The sequence below is a fragment of the Amblyraja radiata genome, chromosome 22, assembly GCF_010909765.2.
Source record: "Amblyraja radiata isolate CabotCenter1 chromosome 22, sAmbRad1.1.pri, whole genome shotgun sequence".
NCBI classification, from domain to species: Eukaryota; Metazoa; Chordata; class Chondrichthyes; order Rajiformes; family Rajidae; genus Amblyraja; species Amblyraja radiata.
In genome coordinates this window covers 21,353,152-21,375,975 of record NC_045977.1, presented here as the reverse complement: position 1 = coordinate 21,375,975, position 22,824 = coordinate 21,353,152, and the positions used below count along the sequence as shown (strand labels likewise).

Genomic DNA, 22,824 nt, shown 5'->3' with positions numbered 1-22,824 from the left:
TGTGATCACGTGAGCTTTCTCCAGGTTGCTCCAGTTTCCTTCCACATCCCATAGACGGGTGGGTTTATAGGTTACTCGGGCTCTGTAAATTACCGCTAGTGTGCAGGGAGTAGATGAGTGGGCTAACATAGACCTAGTGAGGATGGCCTACAGGTTGGGTCTGGCATCCATAGGACCACCGGAGTGCGGAAAACCTAGAACCCGGAAACATGGAGCGCAGGAAACCCAGGAAATCCCGGGTGATTGATGGTTGGCATGGACTCGGTGGACCGAAGGGCCCGTTTCTGAGCTGGACTTTTCAATCAATGAAAATAAGTCAAATGTTGCAAACAGCAAAGGGGGTACAGTTGGACTGAGGAAATGCTGTATCATTCTTCACCTGTTTATGGTGGCCTTTAATGCGAATGAGAATGCACATTGGAAACTAAGACAAGCTCCTAGCTTCTCACGATATTAAGCAAAACCACTCACCATCAATCAGGAAACACACCACTGCACTCATAGCCTGGAAGGAAAAACAACATTTTAGCGACTGTAAGCATTTTATAAAAATTCACATTAAACAAAAGAAATAGCAACAAAGGCACCGTGCGTTTTAATCATGCTTGACTTACATATTTTTAGAATAATCGCTTTTATTTTTAGAGAGTTATGCCTGGAAACAGACCCATTGGCCTACTGAGTCCACACCAACCATCGATCATCTGTACACTATCGTACACCATGAGGCCAATTAACCCACAAACCCACACGTCTTTGGACTGTGGGAGGCAGCCGGAGCACCTGGAGGAAATCCGCAGTTACAAGGCGAACGTACAGACAGCACCCATAGTCAGGATCAAACCTAGGTCTCTGGCGCTGTCTATTAGATCACCCCTCATCATCCTGCGATCCAAGGATAAAGTCCAAGGCTGCCCAACCTAGCCCTACAGCTCAGGCCCTCCATGTCTGGCAACATCCTCGTAAATATCCTATCAGCACCCTTGGAGGGAAGGAATGGGTGATGTTTCGGGTCTCGACCCGAAACGTCACCCATTCCTTCTCTCCAGAGATGCTGCCTGTCCCGTTGAGTTACTCCAGCATTTTGTGTATATCTTTGGTTTACACCAGAATCTGCAGCTCCTTCCTACATATTTCTCTGCACCCTTTCTAGTTTAAGATGATGTGGACGTTTTGGAGAGAGTGCAAAAGTGGTTTACACAAAGGCCGTAAATGGGCACCTGCCTCTTTGAGCATGAAAGCTCCAACACGCAGGCATTGTTTCTGTGGCCTCAATACCCAGTGCCATCTAACGAGATGACCCAGACGTTGGTGGATCCAGTTACCAGTGTTCTCCAACTACTGTAGCCACAAATAAATTTTCTCAGTTCCTTGAACAATACACCTATCAATCAGATTAATTAAGAAAAGGCACTGGACGGACTTGGGCTGGTATCAAATTAGTATCACTTATTTGTTTTGACTGTGTCATAAACCGTGAAGGCCACGGCTCATTTACACTTTATTGTACTAACTGTGAATTTATGATTGTTTCAAATCCCTTGTTAAATATTCAGCACTTGCATTATTACACAAGACACAAAATAAACGGGTTTTAATTGTTTCTTGGAACAGGAGGAAACCTGTCCCTCAGAAGATCACAGTGGCGCAGCGGTAGAGTTGCTGCCTCGCAGCGCCAGCGACCCAGGTTCAATCCTGACTATGGGTGCTGTCAATACAGAGTTTGTCAATTTTCCCTGTCACCACGTGGGCTTTCTCCGGATGCTCCGGTTTCCTCCCACATCCCAAAGACATGCAGGCTTGTAGGTTAATTGAATTATGTAAATTGTCCTAGTGTGTAGGATAGAACTAGTGTATGAGTGATAGATGGTCAGCATGGACTTGGTGGGCTGAAGTGCCTGTTTCCACATTGTATCTCTAAACTAAACTAAACTATTAAGCCCCTGACCTGAATTGTGGACATTATCCAGACCAGGTCTCCCAGGGCACTGCTACGGCATTTCAGGTACAGTCCTTTACATGAGACATTGAACAGCAGTGGTACAACTGGTAGATCTGTTGTCTTACAACTCCAGAGCCACAGGTTCAATCCTGACTTTTGATCAGGACTGTATGGAGTTTGCATGTTCTCCCTGTGACTGCTGGAATCTTGAACAAAAAACACAAAGCGCTGGAGGAACTCAGTGGTTCAGACAGCATCTGTGGAGAAGATGTGTAGGGAGGAGCTGCAGATGCTGGTTTAAATCGAAGATAGACAGAAAATGCTGGAGTAACTCAGCAGGCAGGCAGTATCTCTGGAGAGAAGGAATGGGTGACGTTTCGGGTCGAGACCCTTCTTCAGACTAGTCAGGGGAAAGGGAAACGAGAGAGACAGACAGTGATGTAGAGATTTTTTGTATATCTTTCATTCATTTGTTCTATATCTCTCTACATCACTGTCTATCTGTGAAGAACATTTGCCTATCCATGTTCTCCAGAGAATTGTTGCCTGACCATCTGAATTACTCCAGCTTTATGTATTTTGCTCAAGGTTTAGAAGGGTATGGTCCAAATGGGACTTGCTCAAGAAGGCCTCTTGGTCTGCATTGACGAGTTGGGCCGAAGAGCCTCTTTCTGTACTGTCTAACACTGGACGTCTTTAATTGTTCCCAGTTAAGGTGCAATTTGCCTTGTGTTATTTATATATTTGGAGATCGTATTGGGTCACATTGGCAGGAGGTGGATGTGGCAAGGGGCGGCACAGTGGTGCAGTGGTAGACTTGCTACTTCACAGCACCAGTGACCTGGGTTTGGTCCTGACCACGGGTGCTGTTTGTATGGAGTTTGTACGTTCTCCCTGTGACCCTGTGGGTTTTCTCCAGGTGCTCTGGTTTCCTCCCACACTCCAAAGAGTACAGGCTTGTAGGTTAATTGGCTTCGGTAACATTGTCCCGAGTGTATAGGATAGTGTTAATGTGCAGGGTGATTGCTGGTCGGTGTGGACTTGGCGGGCCGAAGGGCCTGTTTGGGTGCTGTATCGCTACATGTTTAAACATCTAAAAGACCTCACCTTGTAGACTATTAAGTGTAATTCTTCATAGGTGCTGTCAGTGTTCACAAAGATCCTTGGAAACCGCACAGCGAGTTCTGGATCGTTGATATTGTATGGGCCGGTGAGAAACCTGAGAAAAACACAAACCTCTGTGCAGTTAGATCGCCTTCACAAGAAGCAGAACAAAGCAGCTGAAGCCAGTTCACAGCCCAAACAGGTTGGAATTTGTTTCCCTATCTTGACCACCCTATCTACCAGTGATGCCACTTTCAAGGAAATTTCTGGATAGCAGGTGCAGGGGAATTCAAGTGTCTTGTGCGGAGGTTCTGGTACAAGTGTCATGGGAGCCACACAGGGACCTGTGCATTCAATACTGGGCCTGCAGAGCCATACCTGCCGTAGTGGTGAAGGCTCCCAGTTATGCCTCCTCTCCCTGGGGAATCACAGCCGATCAGCTAAAGGCAGAGAGACAAAACCATTTAGTCAGAGTCGCACAGCATAGTCACACTCATTATCACAATCTCAGGAAAAGAGTGTTTTATTCTCATATGTCCCAAAACGGAACAACAAAACTTTTACTTGCAGTGCAAAACAGATATGTAAACATAGTACTCTGTAATACCCATAATAAACAACAAAAAAGTTGTGTGTGTGTGTATATATATATATTTATATTATGTGTGTGTACATGTATAAAAAAACGAAAAAAGTCCAATATATATACACATATATATTCTGAAGAAGTGTCTCGACTGGACACATCTGTACAGCTCCTCCCCCTTCTGTCATGGGGTAGATTGAGACTGACTCTCCACCCACCCCAATCTTTGCACATCCCCAATCCTTTCACTTTAATTTCATGTTTCATGTATGTTGTGGTTTTGTGGCAGATCAATTTCCCTCCTGGGGTAAATAAAGTTCAATCGTATCGTATCATATACTATTAAACTATTAAAGAGTTTAATAGTTAAATACTATTAATGTTTAATACTCCCAGCTTAAACAAAAGAGACCAAGTGCTGGAGTAACCCTGTGGGTCAGGCAGCATCTATGGAGAACATGGATAGGCGACGTTTCGAATCGGGACCCACAATTGAACATGGCATCATATTCGACATGGACATTAAGAGCCAAAGGGTGTGCTCATGTGCTGCACTGTTCCATGTTCTAATAAATCATTTGTACTATGACTATGGAATGCTTTACCATAGAGGGGTGGGGAGGGACAGGTTAATATTTCACCCTCTTACCCCTGGGATCTGAGTTCTTACCCTAATCCCAAGGCGGTGGATCATCAGCCCATCCCCTTTCCACCTCTATCCCTCCCTCTGGGTTTACATTTCACTCCACTTTTCTCCTAATCCGGTACCTTTCTGTCTCCTTTACATCCCTGGCCTTTGTCCGCCCATCTGCCAATCAACCGCACTCCCCACCTGTATCCACCTATCACTTCCAGAAACAAGACCATCAAATCCAGTGAATTATAGACACAAGGAACTGGAGATGCTGGTTTAAACCGAATATAGACACAAAAAGCTGGAGTGCCCAGAAGAAGAATCTCGACTCTAAACGTCACCTATTGCTTTTCTCCAGAGATGATGCCTGACCCACTGAGTTACTCCAGCTTTTTGTGTCTATCTGCTGGTTTACATACTTGTGTTTGACTTGATTGTGTCCATGTATATCTGATATCTGATTTGATTGGATACCAAGCAAACAAAAGCTTTTCACTGTAACTTGGTACACATGGCAATAATAAAGCTAAACCTAACAAATAGCCAAAAACGGTAAACCAAGACAATGCACAAAGTGCTGGAGTAGCTCAGCACATCAGGCACCATCTCTGCAGAACATGGATAGGATTCCAGAGACGTGTGGGTTTGTAAGTTTTAGTTTTGAGATACACCATGGAAATAGGCCCTTGGGCCCACTGAATCCACACCGACCAACGATCACACTAGTTCTACCTTATCCCACTTTCACATCCATTCCCTGCACTCTTTAGGGCAATTTACAGAGGGCCAATAAACCTACAAACTTGCATGTCTTTGGGGCGTGGGAAGAAATCGAAGCACCAAGAAGAAACACATGTAGTCACAGTGAGAACATGCAAACTCCACACAGAAAGCATCGGAGGTCAGGACTGAGCCCGGGTCACTGGCGCTGTGAAGATGCGGATTTACCAGCTGAGGCACTGTGCCACTAACTTGGCTTCTGTGAACTGCCCCTAGTATGTAGGGAGTGGTTGCGAAAGTGCCATAACACAGAACTAGTGTGAATAGATGAACAATGATCGGCATGGACTCGGTGGGCTGAAGGGCCTGTTTACATGTTGTACCTTTAAAAAAAATCACTGTGCTTTGTTTTACTTTCAAAAGACGTCCGGGTTTGTAGGTTCATTAGCCCTCTGTAAATTACCCCTAGTGTGTAGGGAGTGGATGAGAAAGTGGGATCACGTAGAATTAGCGTGAATGGGTGATGGTTGGTCGGCATGGACTCGGTGGGCTGAAGGGCCAGGTATCCATGCCGTTTCTCTAAGCACTCTCCAGATACAACTGCAGATGGGTTGGAAGTACCTCAGGCTCCAGGTGCCGTGGGAAGAGCGACGTCGTGAGATACTTGTACAAGATCTGCATGTCATCCTGCTCCAGCCCGCTCCTGAAAGGAAGACTTGCATTTCTATAGTGCTCTATACACAGCATTTCTATAGCACAACCTCAACTGCACTAAGTACTGGATTTAAACACGGCAAGATAACCACCCACAGCACTGCGATCGTTTCCAATTCAGGACAAAATCAGGCCTTGAACTTGCAACAGGGGTGGTGGTGGAGGAAGAGGCTTTTAGATAGGCACATGGATTAACAGGGAATGGAGGGATATGGATCACATGCAAGCAAAGGAGATTAGTTTAACTTGGCATCATATTCTTGCGCTGTACTGTTCTATGTCTGAAGAACCAGTACAAAGAGACTTTAGACCAACGTCCCATGCTCCCTCAGGAGATGGAAGTGCGTGAATGGTCCTTGGGTGACATACGTTTGGTTTTAAGAGGATGTTGCCAGGACTCGAGAGCCTGAGCTATAGGGCGAGATTGAGCAGACTAGGTCTTTACTCCTTGGAGCACAGGAAGAAGAGAGGTGATCTTATAGAGGTGTACAAAATCATGATAGGAATAGATCAGGTAAATGCAGTGTCTCTTACCAAGAGATGGGGAATTAAGAACCAGCGGACATTGGTTTAAGGTGAGGGCGGGGGGGGGGGTGAAAGATTCAATAGGAACCTGATGAGTAACTTTTTCTCACAAAAGGTGATGAGTGTATTGAACGAGCTGCCAGAGGAGGTAGTTGAGGCAAGTACTATTGCAACATTTAATAAACATTTAGACAGGTACATGGGTAGGACAGGTTTTGAGGGATATGAGACAAATGCAGGCAGGTGGAACTAGTGTAGATGGACATGTTGGTCGGTGTGGGCAAGTTGGGCCGAAGGTCCTGTTTCCACACTATATGACTCCATATTCCTATACCGGTTCAACCGACATTGGACGAAGAGGGACCCACCAGATGAGTTGATCGTTGTACAGGAACGCGGTGTATTTGACCAGTTCCAAGCTTTCCTCCATTCTGTTGACAAACGACTGGATTTTCAGGTAGGTCATCTTATCCAAGGGGAAGAAACTGATTCCCCCGAACACATCCAACAGGTCACAGGAGTGCAGGTGCAATGTTTGCAAGTACTGCGGGGAAATGAAGAACAGGAAAAACATGGGATCAGAACGAAACACAAGAGACTGGAGACACATGGAACTGCAGATGCCGGATTACAAAAAAACTGTTTAGTTTTTTTAATTACGATTGTCATGCGTACTGAGATATGGTGAAAAGTTTTTGTTTTTGTGCTGTGCAATCAAATCAGATAATACTATACATGAGTACAGTGTAGCCAAATACAGCAGGTAGAGCAAAGAGAAAAATACTGGAATTTAATGCCGAATGCCGAAATCTTGAGTAAAACACAAAGTACTGGAGGAACTCAGCAGGCCAAGCGCCGAAGGAGATTACAGAGAGTGGTGGACACTGCCCGGTCCATCACGGCTACTGTCCTCCCCACTATCAAAGGGATCTACAGAAGGCTCTGCCTCAAAAAGGCAACCACCCTGGTCAACCTCTCCTTTCACTCCTGCCATTGAACAGAAGGTACAGGAGCCTGAAAACCGTGACCACCAGGTTCAAGAACAGCTTCTTCCCAACAACCATCAAGATTTTGAACACTACACAACACTGTGGTTACGGTGGCGCAGCAGTAGAGTTGCTGCCTTACAGCGAATGCAGTGCCGGAGACCCGGGTTCGATCCCGACTATGAGTGCCGCTGTACGGAGTTTGTATGTCCTCCCCGTGACCTGCGTGGGCTTTCTCCGAGATCTTCGGTTTCCTCCCACGCTCCAAAGACATCCAGGTTTGTAAGTTAATTGGCTTGGTAAATGTAAAAATTGTCCCTAGTGGGTGTCGGGTTAATGTGTGGGGATTGCTGGTCGGCACGAACCTGTTGGGTCGAAGGGCCTGTTTCCGCGCTGAATCTCTAAACTAAACTAACCTCAACAACTATGAACTTCTACTTTGTCTATGGTTGCGCAAAGGACTTTGGTTTGTCCATTAGTTATAGTTATTCATTTATTTAAAAAAATAAAATCATGTGCGTGTTATTGTATTTAGAGGCCCGTGAAGCTGCTGCAAGTAAGAATTTATTTGTTTCGCTATTGGTACAATATTATGATAATTAAACACTCTTGATTCTTTTCTGATCACTTTAAAACAGTAAAGTTAAAATGATATCCCCGCAGGCAACTCAATCCTGCCACATTTTATATCGAACATATTTTATATTGAAATACACTTGGGTTTAAATAAAAGAGTGAGGAAATTATTTTAAACTGTCTCACTGTCGGTTCCAATGAATTATTTAATTGCAACATTATACAAGATTCATTACAATGTTCATTGCCACAAGCTGATATCAGGAGGGCTCATTTGAAGCACCAGACACTATAAATCAAGATGCCATACAGTGTTGCGACTTGAGTTTGACTGGGGAGAAAGAATTCAAATAACACACTGTAAAAAAAATTATTTAGACAACTTGGCTCTCAAACGGATGATAAAAATGCAATGCTAAACTGGTCATTAAAAGTTTCGATTTCGGTGACATTTACCTGGCAGCGGGTTTCGTGATTAAACTAATCCTAACATTCATTATTCAGGCTGAGATAACGACAAGGCAACAGGGATATTGGAGACTATGCGGAAGAGGGGATGAAAAGAAATTCAGCAATAAAGGTTCGACCCATTTAACACTCGATACAGTTTCAGACATACTTGATTGGATTGATTGAAAGATACAGCGTGGAAACAGGCCCTTCGGTCCACCAGGTCCACGCCGACCATCGATCACCCATTCACACTAGTTCTGTTTTCCCACTTTCGCTGCCACTCCCTATACTCTAGGGGCAATTTACAGAGGCGATTAACCTACAAACCCACACGCCTTTGCACTGTGGACAGCTTAATTGTATACTCGTATTGCCTTTTCTTTGATGATAGCACGCAAACAAAAGCTTACCTTAAGTGTACCTTACCTTGGTACACGTGACAATTATAAACCAAAATAAATAGTCTCTCCTTAACTTTTAGTAACTTAGTTCAGTTTACTGTCGCGTGTACCGAAGTATAGTGAAAAGCTTTTCCATTTTGTGTGCTAACCAGTCAACGTAAAGAGTATGCATGATTACAATCGAGCCATCCAGAGTGTACAGATACAGGATAAAGGGAATAACGTTTAGTGCAAGATAAAGTCCAGTAAAGTCAGATTAAAGATAGTCCGAGGGTCATCAACGAGGTAGCTAGTAGATCCGGACTGCTCTCTCGTCGTTGGATTAGACTTGGTTTGGACCTAACTTTCAATCAATTACGTTTTAAGTTTGGTCACTATTCTGTGGAGCACCTTGGAACATTTTGTCTTCTTTTAAAAAGAGGAAAATTGTTGCTAACAAGGGGTTAGAGTGGGGAAAAAAAGGACAGCACGATGGCACAGCGGTAGAGTTGCTGCCTTACGGCACCAGAAATCCGGGTTCGATCCTGACTACGGGTGCTGTCTGTATGGAATTTGTATGTTCTCCCTGTGACCGCGTGGGTTTACTCCGGGTGCTCTGGTTTACTCCACTGACGTACAGGTTTGTAGGCTGATTGGCTTGGTAAAATTGTAAATTGTCCCTCATGTGTGTAGGATAGTGCTAATGTACAGGGTGATCGCTGGCTGGGCCGTCTAAACAACATTAAAGGCTCCTGGGCAAAGCAGTGCACTGGGGCCCCTACACTTCCAGTTTCTCTATGCCAAATCAAATATGCCATCATGCACTTGCGATGTTCTTCTCCGTTTTCATGTTCTACAATAACATTCTACAATACATAGATTAGCATGGGGCCCCTATGCTTGTGGGTGCCCATGCGTTAAGACGGCCCTGATCGCTGGTCGACACGGATTCGGTGGGCCGAAGGGACCGTTTCCGTTCTTTATCTCTAAACTAAAAAACTAAAATAAAAGTCACAAGCTTTACCCTGTAGAAAAACTTCTGGATCCTCTGTTGCAGATGTTCGATGCCGCCAGCCTCTATCGACTTTACAAAGGTGCCGTTGAAGAGCTGAATATGCAGGAAAACCAGATGCCAACATTAAGCCGGGAAGGTTGGAGCGAAAAGAAAATGCGAAGAAGAAAATGGCTAGGAACTAGCCGATCCACATCACCTTGTACATGGAGTAGCACTGCTGGATTACGGCCCCGTAGACTGTGTCCTGGAAAGCAAGAAGACACACTGCGGTGAAGGTCAGGTTTATGTGGCCCAAACAATGTTTAGTTTAGAGATACAGCATGGAAACTGAGTCACTCTCTCCCATAACGGAGGTACAGAAGTCTGAAAATGCACACCTTCAGATTCAGGGCCAGTTTCTTCCCAGCTGTTATCAGGCAACTGAACCATCCTATCAACAACTAGAGAGCGATACTGGGCTATTATCTACTTCATTGGAGACCCTTGGACTTTTTTTAATCGGACTTCACTCTGTACACTGTGGATGGCCTGATTATAATCATGTATGGTCTTTCCGCTGACTGGTAAGCATACAACAAAAGTTTTTCACTTTACCTCGGTACACATGAAAATAAACTAAACTAAACACCGGTCGATTCAGGACCATGAATTACAAATAATATGAAGTGGTTTACAACAAGTTATTTCAAACGTCTGTTTATTTAATGGCAAATGAATTGAAACATAGCCACTCTGCGTTGGAAACAGCAAATTAGACAGTAGCAAGTAGGGGCAGCACTGTAGCACAGCAATAGAGTTGCTGCCTCACACACCTGTGGCCTGAGTTCGATCCTGACTACGGATGCTGCCTGGATGTAGTTTGCATGCTCTCCCTGTGACTGTGTGGGTTTTCTCCAGTTTTCTCCCACATTCCAAAGATGTGCAGGTGCAGGTGCAGGTTTGTAGTATAATAGTGTGCAGGATCTCAAAACTAAACTTTAGTAGAATACTTACTGATAGTGTTTGCACTAACTTCCTGGCAGGGTTATACAACCAAATAATTGTTTCCAATTGATTCTGTACCATGAAGTATATCAAGTTAAGTGGATTAAAATAAGTTATTTCAAAGTTCACTTTAGTTAATGGCAGAGGAATGAAGCATGTCGACTTAATTGGCAATGCCAAATTAGACTGCTTGCTTTAAGTAGAATACCCTTTTCATACTTTTTGCACTAACGTTTCCTGGTAAGGTTATATAAACAATGATTCACACTAATTCCGTTATACCTCATCCACTCCTTAACACACGAGGGACAGTTTATAGAGGGCCAAATAACCAACAAACCTGCAAATCTTTGGAATGTAGGAGGAAACTGGAGCAAACAGAGGAACCCACATGGTTACAGGCAGAACGTACAAACTCCACACTGACCGCGTCCGAGGTCAGGATCGAACCCGGGTCTATGGGCTGCGAGGTAGCACCTCTACCTGCTGCACCACTGTGTCGCTTTAACAGTGTTGCTACGTGTTGACAGGTGATCTCACACTCTCGTTCTGTAGTCATAGTCATACAGCATGGAAACAGGCCTTTCAGCCCAACTTGTCCATGTTGTTCAAAATGCTCCGTTTAATCTAGTCCTATTTGCGCACATTTGCCTATATCTAAGCCTTTTCTATCCATGTACCTGTCCAAGTGTTTTTCAAATGTTGTTATAGTGCCTGCCTCCCCTACCTCCTCTGGCAGCTTGTTCCATACATCCACCAACCTTTGTGTAAAAAAGTTACCCCTCAGGTTCCCATTAAATCTTTCTCCCCTCACCTTGCACCCATATCCTCTGGTTCTTGATTTCCCCTACTCTGGGCAAGAAACTCTGTGCATTTACCCAAATTATTACTCTCATGATTTTGTACACCACTATAAGATCTCCCCCCCATCCTCCTGCGCTCCAAGGAATAGAGTCCCAGCATGTTCAAATCTCCCTAAACCTCTCTCTCTCTCTCTCTTTTCCTGGCAACATCCTGGTAAATCTTCTCTGCACACTTTCTAGCTTGACAGCATTGACTCTTTCTCTGCAGCTCAGGCCCTCAAGTCCTAGCAAAACCCTCACAAATCTTCTCTGCACTGTTGTAACTGTAGAACGCCTGGTGAAATTTAACTCTGGGACTGGAGCAGATTACAAAGCAGTTGCCAACTAACCAGTAATTCATCCTCCTGGTACTCCGGTACCCGAGTGCCGTCCTTGCTCACCCTTTCGATCATAGGATTTGACACCACCTGGACAGTGAAACACAGAGCTGTAACAGTGGAGAAACAAAGACCGTCTCCATAGGGTGCAAGGAAGAGGAATGGAGAAAGGCAGAGGAGGGGGGGGGGGGGGAGGGGGGGGAAGAGTAACAAAGGACGAGGGATGGAAAAAACAGGGCAATTTATTCACAGAAAGCTCTCACTAACACCATGAGGTTAGTGACTTAATGATCTAGTGATGAGATACAACTGCAGATACTGTTTTACTAAATAAAGTGCTCGGGTAACTCAGCGGGTCAGGCAGCACCCTTCTTCAGACTGATTGTGGTGGTGGGGGTTGGGGCCGTAGGAGGAGGCTGGTAGAGCACGGGGGGGGGGGCAGGACAAAGCCAGACTTTGCCCTGCTCTCACCTCTCTCTCCCTGCTTCCTTCAAGGATGTTACCTGCATCTACCTCTCTTCCAGCTTTCTACTCCTACCACAATCAGTCCGAAAAAGTGTCCCAACCTGAAACGTCGCCTATCTATGTTCTCCAGCGATACTGTCTGACCCGTTGCGTTACTCCACCACTTTGTGTAATAATCTAGTGATGTTAGGCAAGAGATAAATATTGGCCAGGATAATGATGAGAACTTCTCTGTTTTGCGTCAAAATACGATGAGGACATTGAAGGCTACTTGATGGAGCAAACAGGACATTGTATGGAAGAAGCTTCCTCCCTTGACAACACTCTGAAACGTTAGTCAAGGTTACAAGATTATGTGCTTGACCATCTCATTTAAGAGTCAAGAGTGCTGCGTCTAGAGCAAGTGTCAGCACAGATCGGTGGCAGTGGAGCAGCAGCAGAGTTGCTGCCTTACAGCGCCAGAGACCCAGGTTCGATCCTAATTATGGGTGCTGTCTGTACGGAGTTGGTATATTTTCCCAGTGACTGAGTGGGTTTTCTCCAGATGCTCTGGTTTCCTCCCACACTCCAAAGGTGTGTAGGTTTGTAGCTTAATTGACATTGGTGTTCCTGGTGTGTTGGATAATGCTTGTGGACGGGGTAATCGCTGGTCAGCGCGGACTTGGTGGGCCAAAGGGCTTGTTTTTGCGCTGTTTCTTGAAAGTCTAAATGTCTAAGATTGCTTTCATCTCACGCTGGGACAACCAAGATTGGGTCAGAACTAGTGTAATCGGTCATAGTTGAGCAGTCTCCTGACAACGCCTCAAAACACATGCAATGTATAAGCGAGAGTTCCAGGTGTCACTCTGTTATGCAAACCACATTCTGCCAAAGCACGTCATGCAAGGTGTACCATAACCATCCAGAAATTCCCCTCTGCTTCGTAAAAGAACTGCCTGTTCTTCTGCGTGTGCAGGGACTTTGCGGGCTTGTTGGGGCAAAAGGTCCTGCAAACAGGAGAAAGGCGCAGGTTAGTCTCGACCTAGAATCAGCAGCAACTGTAGCCCAGTAATACCTGCATCTCTACAAAATAAATACTTGCATACGATTAGGACAAGTTGGCATACAACCGTGATAATGACAGGATCATCTGTACTTAAAGTCTGAGTCATACAGCCTGGAAAAAGACCCTTCGGTTCAACTTGCCCACACAGACCAACATACCCCATCTACACTACTACACCTGCCTGTATTTGCCCCTTATTCCTCTAAACTTGTCCTATCCATGTACCTGTTCAAATATTTCTTAAACGCTGCGATAGTGCCTACAATATTGGTTGCGACTATCAACTAGAACACCTGAAGAACTCTCCTGTACGGCAGGATCTGTCCTATCCACACAGACAGGGCCTCCATTTCACGCCGTCCAAAAGAGGGAACCTTGAAATGTACAGCTGTCTTTCACAACTTGTACTGAAAACAATCGCATGGATGGGGCAGCACAGTGGCGCAGTGGCAGAGTTACTGCCATAAAGCCCTGTCCCACTGTACGAGTTCATTCCAAGAGCTCTCCCGTATTTGCCCTGATTCGAACTCGGAGATTTACGGTAATGGCCACTCGTCGGTACTCGGGGCTCTCGTGGACATTTTTCAACATGTCCACGAGTGCTATTACAGTGCCAGAGACCCAGATTCAATCCCAGCTATGGGTGCTGTCTGTGTGTGAAGTTTGCATGTTCACCCTGTGACCTCATGGGTTTCCTCCGAGTGATCCGGTTTCGTCCCACATCCCAAAGACGTGCGGATTTGTAGGTTAATCGACCACTGTAAATTCTCCCCAGTGTGCAGGAAGTGGATAAGAAAGTGGAATAACATAGAACTAGTTTATTTTAGGGTAGTTTACTAGTTTAGGGTAATTGATGGACTTATCATTCTGTATCTCTAAACTAAAGATAACGGAGAATTGACCTTGAACTCAGTTTTAATTTGCTGCCAATTTTGTTTCAAAATCACAACCCGCCTATAAATCAAAACTCTGCTCTAGTCTTGAATAAACTTGATTGACTGATTGATTGAAAAATACAGCACACAAACATGCCCTTCGGCCCGCTATGTTCATGCTGAACATGATGCCAAGATAAACTAATCTCCTCTGCCTGCACATGATCCATGTCGCTCGATTCCTTGCATATCCCTGTGTCTATCAAAAAGCCTCTTATACACCACTATCATATCTGCCTCCACCACCATCCCCGGCAGCTTGTTCCAGGCATCTCTGTGTAAAAGAAGCGTTCTCTGCACATCTCCTTCAAACTTTGCTTCTTATTTTTAATTTTATTTGTTTTTTTAATTTACCGACAATGGAACAATTAAATGCTTACTTACAGCAACATTACAGGCCTGTAAACACAATACACATAGAAATATATTTTATATATCTTATAAATAAAAAAATCCTGAGCAAATTCCTTACCTTGTAAACTGCACAATTGCTTCACACAGTCCAACATTCCTAATCTTTTCGTTTTTATCAACCTCACAGGGATGATAAAACAGGATCTTTTTCTCCTCCTGAAATATGAACCACAAGTTAGTCATTCACGATGTCCCACTCAACAACTTAAACTTGCTTCCCAATAGCATTCTTAGAAGGTGGTACAGTGGTGCAGCAGTAGAATTGCTGCCTTATAGCACCAGAGACCTGGGTTTTATCCCGAATACAGGTGCTGCTTGTATGGAATTTGTACTTTCTCCCTGTGACTGTTTGTGTTTTTCTTCGGGTGCTCCAGTTTCGTCCCACGTCCCAAAGACGTGCTGGTTTGTAGATTAATTAATTTCCGTAAATTGCCCCTAGTGGGCAGAATATAGAAATTGGGATAACAGGTGGACTAGAGTAGATGGGGCATGTTGGTTGGTGCAGACTCGGTGGACCGAAGGGCCTATTTCCATGCTGTATCGCTAAACTAAATTCAGTAAATACCTTAAAGGCAAAACTCTGCTCTGTTAACCAGTCAAAATGTAACACCAATGTGGATAAATGTGAGGTTATCCACTTTGGTGGCAAGAACAGGAAGGCAGATTATTATCTGAATGGTGTCAAATTAGGAAATGGGGAAGTACAAAAATATCTGGGTGTCCTTGTACATCAGTCACTGGAAGTAAGCATTCAGGTACAGCAAGCAGTGAAGAAAGCTAATGGCATGTTGGCCTTCATAACAAGAGTAGTTGAGTATTGGAGCAAAGAGGTCCTTCTGCAGTTGTACAGGGCCCTAGTGAGACCACACCTGGAGTATTGTGTGCAGTTTTGGTCTCCAAATTTGAGGAAGGACATTCTTGCTATTGAGGGAGTGCAGCGTAAGTTGATTCCCGGGATGGCGGGACGGTCATATGTTGAAAGAGTGGAGCGACTGGGCTTGTATACACTGGAATTTAGAAGGATGAGAGGATATCTTATTGAAACATATAAGATTATTAAGGGATTGGACACGCTAGAGGCAGGAAACATGTTCCCGATGTTGGGGGAGTCCAGGACCAGGGGCCACAGTTTAAGAATAAGGGGTAGGCCATTTTGAATGGAGATGAGGAAAAACGTTTTCACCCAGAGAGTTGTGAATCTGTGGGATTCTCTGCCTCAGAAGATAGTGGGTCTATTCTCTGGATGCTTTCACGAGAGTTAGACAGAACTTTTAAAGATAGCGGAGTCAAGGGATATGGGAAGAAGGCAGGAATGGGGTACTGATTGTGGGTGATCAGCCATGATCACAGTGAATGACGGTGCTGGCTCGAAGGGCATACTCCTGCACCTACGGTCTATTATGTATTGTCAATCTGTAAATGAATGCGAACACAGGGCTAAATAGTAGAAGTAAGTCAGAGAAATGTCTGAAGGAGCATCTTGAGGAGAATAGGGAGATTCTGCCGCTCCATTACAGGAAGGATGTGGAGATTTTGGAGCGGGTGCAGAGGAAGTTTACCAGACTTATGCCTGGATTTGAGGATGTTAGCTACAGGGAGAGGTTGGACACACTTGGATTGTTTTCTCTGGAACGCTGAAGGTAACAAAACACCTGATAGAGATATATAAAACTATGAGAGGCATAGATAAGGTAGACATTCAGAACCTATTTCTCAGGATGGATATATCAAATACTATAGGATATAGCTTTAAGGTGTGAGGGGCAAAGTATAAAGGCGATATTCGGGACAAGTGTTTTCACACAAGGTAATTGGTGCCTGGAACATGCTGCTAAAGGTGGTGGTGAAGGCAGACAGTGGCATTTGAGAGGCTGTTACACAGGCACATTGATATGCAGGGAACAGAGGGATATGGATCATATGCAGGTAGATACGGGTTGGTCTTGGCGTCATGTTCGGCATAGTCATTATGGGCTGTCTGGCTTCCTGCTATGTATTGTTTTCTGTTCTATGAAATGAGAGATGTAAGGAGGAAGCTTAACCCTCAGGAAGCTGGCAGTATGGCAGCTATTGGTGAGTTTTAAAAATTGGGAATACACAAGAGATCTTGGAAGATTCTAGAACTAAAGGGAGTTCCAGAGGGGGAGAGGAGGCAAGATGTAAGGCATCTCAGTGCCAGAGACCCAGGTCCTGACCTCGGGTGCTGGAGTTTGCAAGTTCTCCCTGTGACCGCATAGGTATCCTCCCACGTCCTAAAGACATGTGGGTTTGTAGGTTAATTGGCCACTGTAAATTGCCCCTAATGTGTAGGGAGTGGATGACAAAGTGGGGAACAAAACTAGTTTGAAGATAGATACAAAATGCTAAAGTAACTCAGTGGGTCAGGCTCCGTCTCTGGAGAAAAGGAACAGGTGACATTTTGGGTCGAGACCCTTCCTCAGAGCCAAAACATCACTTATTCCTTTTCTCCAGAGATGCTGCCTGACCCGCTGAGTTACTCCAGCATTTTGTGTCTATCTTCGGTGTAAACCAGCATCCGCATTCCTTCCAACACATAGAACTAATGTGAACAGGTTGGCATGGGCTCAAGTAGGCTGAAGGACGTCTCCATGCTGCATTTCTAAAACTAAAATAAAACGCAGGCGATCATGGGTGGATTTGAAAGTAAGGTTGAGAATTTTTAAGTTGGTATAACTTTTTATACACAGAGGATGGTGCATATATGGAATGAGCTGCCAGAAGAAGCTGTAAAGGCAGATACGATTACAATGTTTAAAATACATTTAGATAGGTACATGGATAGGAAAGGTTCCGAGGGAAGTGTGCCAAACGTAGGCAAATGCGACTAGCTCAGATAGACATCTTGGTCGGCATGGAGGAATTGGGCCATGCTGTGTGACTGGACCTGGAAGGTAATGTCAGCCAGAAGACATAATGCTGATGGATCAACAGGACCTAGTGTGGGTTGGGACACAAGGCAGGTGAATCCAGGCTCGAAAGCTGAAGGCGAGAGTGCGTCGCCCCAATCTAGGACATTAGTTACAGAGAGCAGGCAGTTCCAACAGTGCTCCTGGTACATCGAGCTTACCTCACCTTCCTTTGGTCCGAGCTGTGGGTTATAAATGAAAAAGCTCAACAGCGAGGGAGGAAACTGCTTCTCTTGTGCTGTTGTCATTCTGGGGCTGGTCAAAGAGAGAAGGAACAGGAAGGTTTAAGCACTCCATTCAACAAAAGCATTTCTCAAGAAAAACATTAATCATCGGGACAGGGTCAGCTGAAACAAGGCTCATTGTTTATAACTTATTAATGCCCTTGAATTTCGTGGTTTGCTAGATCTTTTGAAAGTCTCTAACACTGAGTCACAAGGAGCCCAGATTGCCTTCACTGAAGATATGGTGCAACTGTGGAGCCGCTGCCTTGTAGTGCCAGAGGCCTGGCTTTGATCCTTGAATTTCGTGGTTTGCTAGATCTTTTGAAAGTCTCTAACACTGAGTCACAAGGAGCACAGATTGCCTTCACTGAAGATATGGTGCAACTGTGGAGCCGCTGCCTTGTAGTGCCAGAGGCCTGGCTTTGATCCTTGAATTTCGTGGTTTGCTAGATCTTTTGAAAGTCTCTAAAGCGGCCTTTTCACGGGGCGACTTGACGCAAGAGTTAACCGGAGTTTAACATCGTGGGAACCTCGTGCGATAACAGTACGGCATTCGTGGACCACCGTGGACCACCGTAGCGCTAACGGCAGGTCATCGTGTAACTTGGTCACTCGGGAGAAAATTCAAGAAAGTTTGAATTTCTCCAAGATTGACTTGTACACTTGTGGTTGAGTATTGCAACATTATATGAACGTAGTGGCCAGTGCGATATCCGTAATAACTCTTGCGGGTACCGTGGGAACTCCTGCGAACGGTGAACCCGGAAGCTGGACAGAGGGGACAGAAGGTGAGTAAAAATTATCTTATGTGGGATTGAATTTAAAAAATAAATAAAAATAAAGATTTGCATCCGCATATGGACATCAACTTATTCATGAGTTATGTTAATGAGATTCAAGAAAATAACTATAATCTTTAAAAGGGACTTTAAAAGGGACTTTACTGAAAGGTTACGCATTTTTATGGTCCGTGAGAAATTTTTCACATGTACTTCTTTGAGAGATACAGGTCGGAGTCCTCGGGTCCAGGGGTCCGGAACGCTACCAATCAATGTTGTACAGAGACCCGTGTAAGGAGTGAACTGTACATGCTGGTTTAAACCGAAGACAGACACAAAAAGCTGGAGTAACTCAGCGAGTCAAGCAGCATCTCTGGAGAAAAAAAGCTGATGTTTCGGGACGAGACACATCTTCAGACTCAATTCCGATTAGGCTGTCTGAAGAAGGGTTCCGGTGTTGGGGGAGTCCAGAACCAGGGTCCCAGTTTTACAGTCTACCGTGGGAACTCTTTAACTCAGTAAAGTAAAGTAGCCTTTATTGTCATATCAGCGCACAGGCAGCAGTTGACTGTTGCTCTATTCAGTTTCCCAGGGGATCGGGACGGGACTGGAGTTGGGAGAGAAAGGTGGGGGAGTCGAGGGAGAGGAGGGGGAGACAGATGGGGGTGTCTTCATTTACTGACGGCGGGTGTCTGTCACTGAAACAGGCAGGTGAGATTTCACATCCACCTTGTGTGTGCCTCTCTCTCTCTCTCCCTCCCTCTTACACAGGCTGAGAGACTCTGCCTCTGTGAGTGTACGTCTCTTTCTCCCCCTCTCCCACACACAGTAAGACCGAGGTACTGTGCTCAGTCCATCTGTGTCTCCCACATACACAGTAAAATATGTCTCCAAATGAGCCAATTCAACCAAGGGAGGATATATATAGTGTGTGAAAAAAAAAGTTACATCATTAGTGTCACGTGTAGTTCACGATGTTCATTCAAGATTTAACGGGAATGCTCGGGAAACGGACAAGTCACTCGCACAAATAGCAGAAATGCCGAGTACCGTGGGAACTCTTTATCTACTGCCGTTATATCGTGCGAGACTCGTGCTGGACCACGACCTCTTCACTCTGGTGACATCTTGCGTCAACTCGCCCCGTGAAAAGGCCGCTTAACACTGAGTCACAAGGAGCCCAGATTGCCTTCACTGAAGATATGGTGCAACTGTGGAGCCGCTGCCTTGTAGTGCCAGAGGCCTGGCTTTGATCCTGACTACATGATTTATCCTACACACTAGGTACAATTTACCAAAGCCATTAACCTAAAACCTGTATGCCTTTGGAGTGTGGGAGGAAACCGGAACACCCGGAGAAAACCCACAGAGAGAACATACATACAGCACCCGTAGTCAGGATCGTACCCGGACCTCTTGCACTGTGAGGCAGCAGCTGTACCAGCTGCGCCACTGTGCCGCCCCCAATCATGGCTCAGATTCTTTGTGACAATATGACTGTGGCACAGAAAAGCACACCAGAATTTAAACATTGGTTTGTTTCCCACACACATTCCCTGATGTGCTGACTATTTTGAGCATTTTCGGTTTTTATTTCAAATTTCAAGCATTTGTAATTTTTTTTAAATTTTCATTCTGTGTTAATTTTTGTCCGATTCTGTTCCTGTGATGCTTTTTACTCCAAGTTATATAAATACTGACATAAAGTGCTGGATTAATTCAGCGGGTCAGCCAGCATCCCAGGAGAATAGGGATGGGCGACATTTTGGGTTGGGATCCTTCGTGATCCAAAACGTCACTATCCATGTTCCCCAGGGATGCAACCTGATTTTCCCTTTTTTTTGGTAAATCAACATCTACATTCTACATTATATAACTGCAGTAAACCCTCGTAATAACAGACCATGGTGGGGGAGGGGGGGGGGGGAGGGAATGGTGTCTATTATTGTCAATTGTCTGCGATAACTGATTAGTGAGCCAAGGGCGGCGGACTGTGCATTTGTGTGAATAACACATGGTGTACGGACGTTGTTAGGATTGGTAGTCACTGCTCTGCTGATCTGGAATACCTGATGTTAAAGTGCAGGCCCTTCTATCTGCCCAGAGAATTCACATCGACTGTTATCACTGCAGTCTATGTACCCCCGGACGCTAATGCCAGGCTAGCAATGGAAGAGCTGCAAGCTGCTATCAGCAAACAACTAACTGCACACCCAGAGGGGGCATTTATTGTTGCGGGTGATTTCAACCACTCCAACCTTAAAACTGTACTCCCCAGGTTCCATCAGCATGTTTCCTGCCCAACCAGAGGAAACAATATTCTGGACTTAGTATATACTAACATTACTGAAGCCTACAAAGCCCTCCCCCTCCCCCACCTTGGTCAGTCTGACCACCTCTCTCTGTTCCTGCTCCCCAAATACACACCTCTGATCAGACGTGTGAAACCTACCGTGAGGACAGTGAAGGTTTGGCCTGAGGGGGCTGTCTCTGTTTTACAGGAGCAGTTTCAGCAAACAGACTGGAGTCTGTTTGCTACCCAGTCCACCTTCAACTCCCAAGTGGACATCAACTCATACACCTCAACAGTCTTGGACTATATAAAATTCTGCACTGATAACATCACTACCCACAAAGAGATAAAGACCTTCCCTAACCAGAAGCCGTGGATGAGCAGGGAGGTCAGACTCCTGCTGAAGGCTCACGATGCCGCTTTCAGATCTGGCAACGCTGAGGGATACAGCTCATCCAGGGCCAATCTGAAAATGGGAATTAGGAATGCTAAACTCAATCACAAACGGCGGATTGAGGAGCATTTCCAAAACAACTCTGACCCCAGGCGCATGTGGCAAGGAATCAAATCCATTGCCGATTACCAGAAAGTTAACCCCCCCCCCCCCAGGGTGCTCAGGGCATGTGCTGGACAATTATCCCTAGTCTTCACTGACATTTTCAATCTGTCACTGGCCCAGGGTGTTGTCCCCACTTGCCTCAAGACATTAACCATCGTGCCAGTGCCCAAACAATCAGCTACAGGGAGTCTCAACGATTTCCGCCCAGTGGCACTCACCCCTGTCATTGCAAAGTGCTTTGAGCGGCTGATCTTGGCTCACCTCAAAGCCAGCCTCCCCCCCACACTGGACCCCCATCAGTTTGCCTACCGGACCAACAGGTCTACAGAGGACGCCATATCGGCGGCCCTACACTCTGCCCTGACCCACCTGGACAGCAATAACACCTACATCAGGATGCTGTTCATTGATTTCAGCACTGCCTTTAACACTGTCATCCCCGCCAGCTTGATCACCAAACTCAGCGGACTTAGCATCTCCACCTCCCTCTGCAACTGGACACTGGATTTCCTCACCAACAGACCGCAGTCTGTTAGGGTCAACAACCTCACCTCCTCCACTATAACACTGAACACCGGCGTGCCACAGGGTTGTGTGCTCAGCCCTCTCCTCTCCTCCCTCTTCACCCATGACTGCATCCCTAAGAATGGATCCAACGCCATCATTAAATTTGCCAACGACACCACGGTGGTAGGACTGATCAGTGACAACGACGAGTCAGCCTACAGGGATGAGGTCCAGCACCTGACAACCTGGTGTGCCAACAATAACCTCGTCCTCAACTCCAAGAAGACGAAGGAAATTATTGTCGACTTCAGGAAGATCAGAGCGGGCAGACATACCCCCATCCATATAAACGGGACTGAGGTGGAGCGCGTCTCCAACTACAAATTCCTCGGGGTACACATCTCGGAGGATCTGTCCTGGTCCCTCAACACCTCTTAGCTGATCAAAAAGGCGCAGCAGCGCCTTTACTTCCTGAGGAGGCTCAAGAAAGCTCACCTGTCCCCCCAGATCCTGACCAACTTTTACCGCTGTACCATCGAAAGCATCCTGACCACCTGCTTCACGGTATGGTACAGCAGTTGCACCGTAGCGGACAGGAAGGCACTACAACGGGTGGTGAAAACCGCGCAGTACATCATCGGTGCCCCGCTCCCTGCCATGGATGCCCTCCACCGAAAACGGTGTCTGAGACGGGCCGGGAAGATCATTAAAGACCCCTCCCACCCCAACCATGGACTGTTTGCCCTCCTCCCATCAGGGAGCCGGTACAGGAGCCTCAGGTCTCGTACTAGTAGGATGAGGAACAGCTTCTACAATAATACCATCACATTGCTGAACTCGGAGTCCCGCCGATAGATTTCTCCAGTCTCTCCGTCCA

General features: G+C 45.6%; 1 protein-coding gene across 4 annotated transcripts in view; it reads right to left on the bottom strand.

Moving 5' to 3' along the window:
• ccz1 (CCZ1 homolog, vacuolar protein trafficking and biogenesis associated) overlaps positions 1–22,824 on the bottom strand; it is a 34,819-nt gene that overhangs the window by 8,904 nt on the left and 3,091 nt on the right. For 3 of the 4 annotated variants that reach the window (XM_033040568.1, XM_033040569.1, XM_033040570.1), the window contains exons 3-13: positions 17,747–17,840; positions 14,717–14,814; positions 13,157–13,250; positions 11,812–11,889; positions 9,832–9,879; positions 9,645–9,728; positions 6,594–6,769; positions 5,608–5,689; positions 3,425–3,486; positions 3,050–3,161; positions 472–505 (exon numbers count right to left, since the gene is read on the bottom strand). In XM_033040568.1, coding sequence (XP_032896459.1) covers positions 472–505; positions 3,050–3,161; positions 3,425–3,486; positions 5,608–5,689; positions 6,594–6,769; positions 9,645–9,728; positions 9,832–9,879; positions 11,812–11,889; positions 13,157–13,250; positions 14,717–14,814; positions 17,747–17,840 — 962 coding nt within the window. Of the gene's footprint in view, positions 1–471; positions 506–3,049; positions 3,162–3,424; positions 3,487–5,607; positions 5,690–6,593; positions 6,770–9,644; positions 9,729–9,831; positions 9,880–11,811; positions 11,890–13,156; positions 13,251–14,716; positions 14,815–17,746; positions 17,841–22,824 lie in introns of those variants that run through there. The other variant, XM_033040571.1, reaches the window with a different exon arrangement.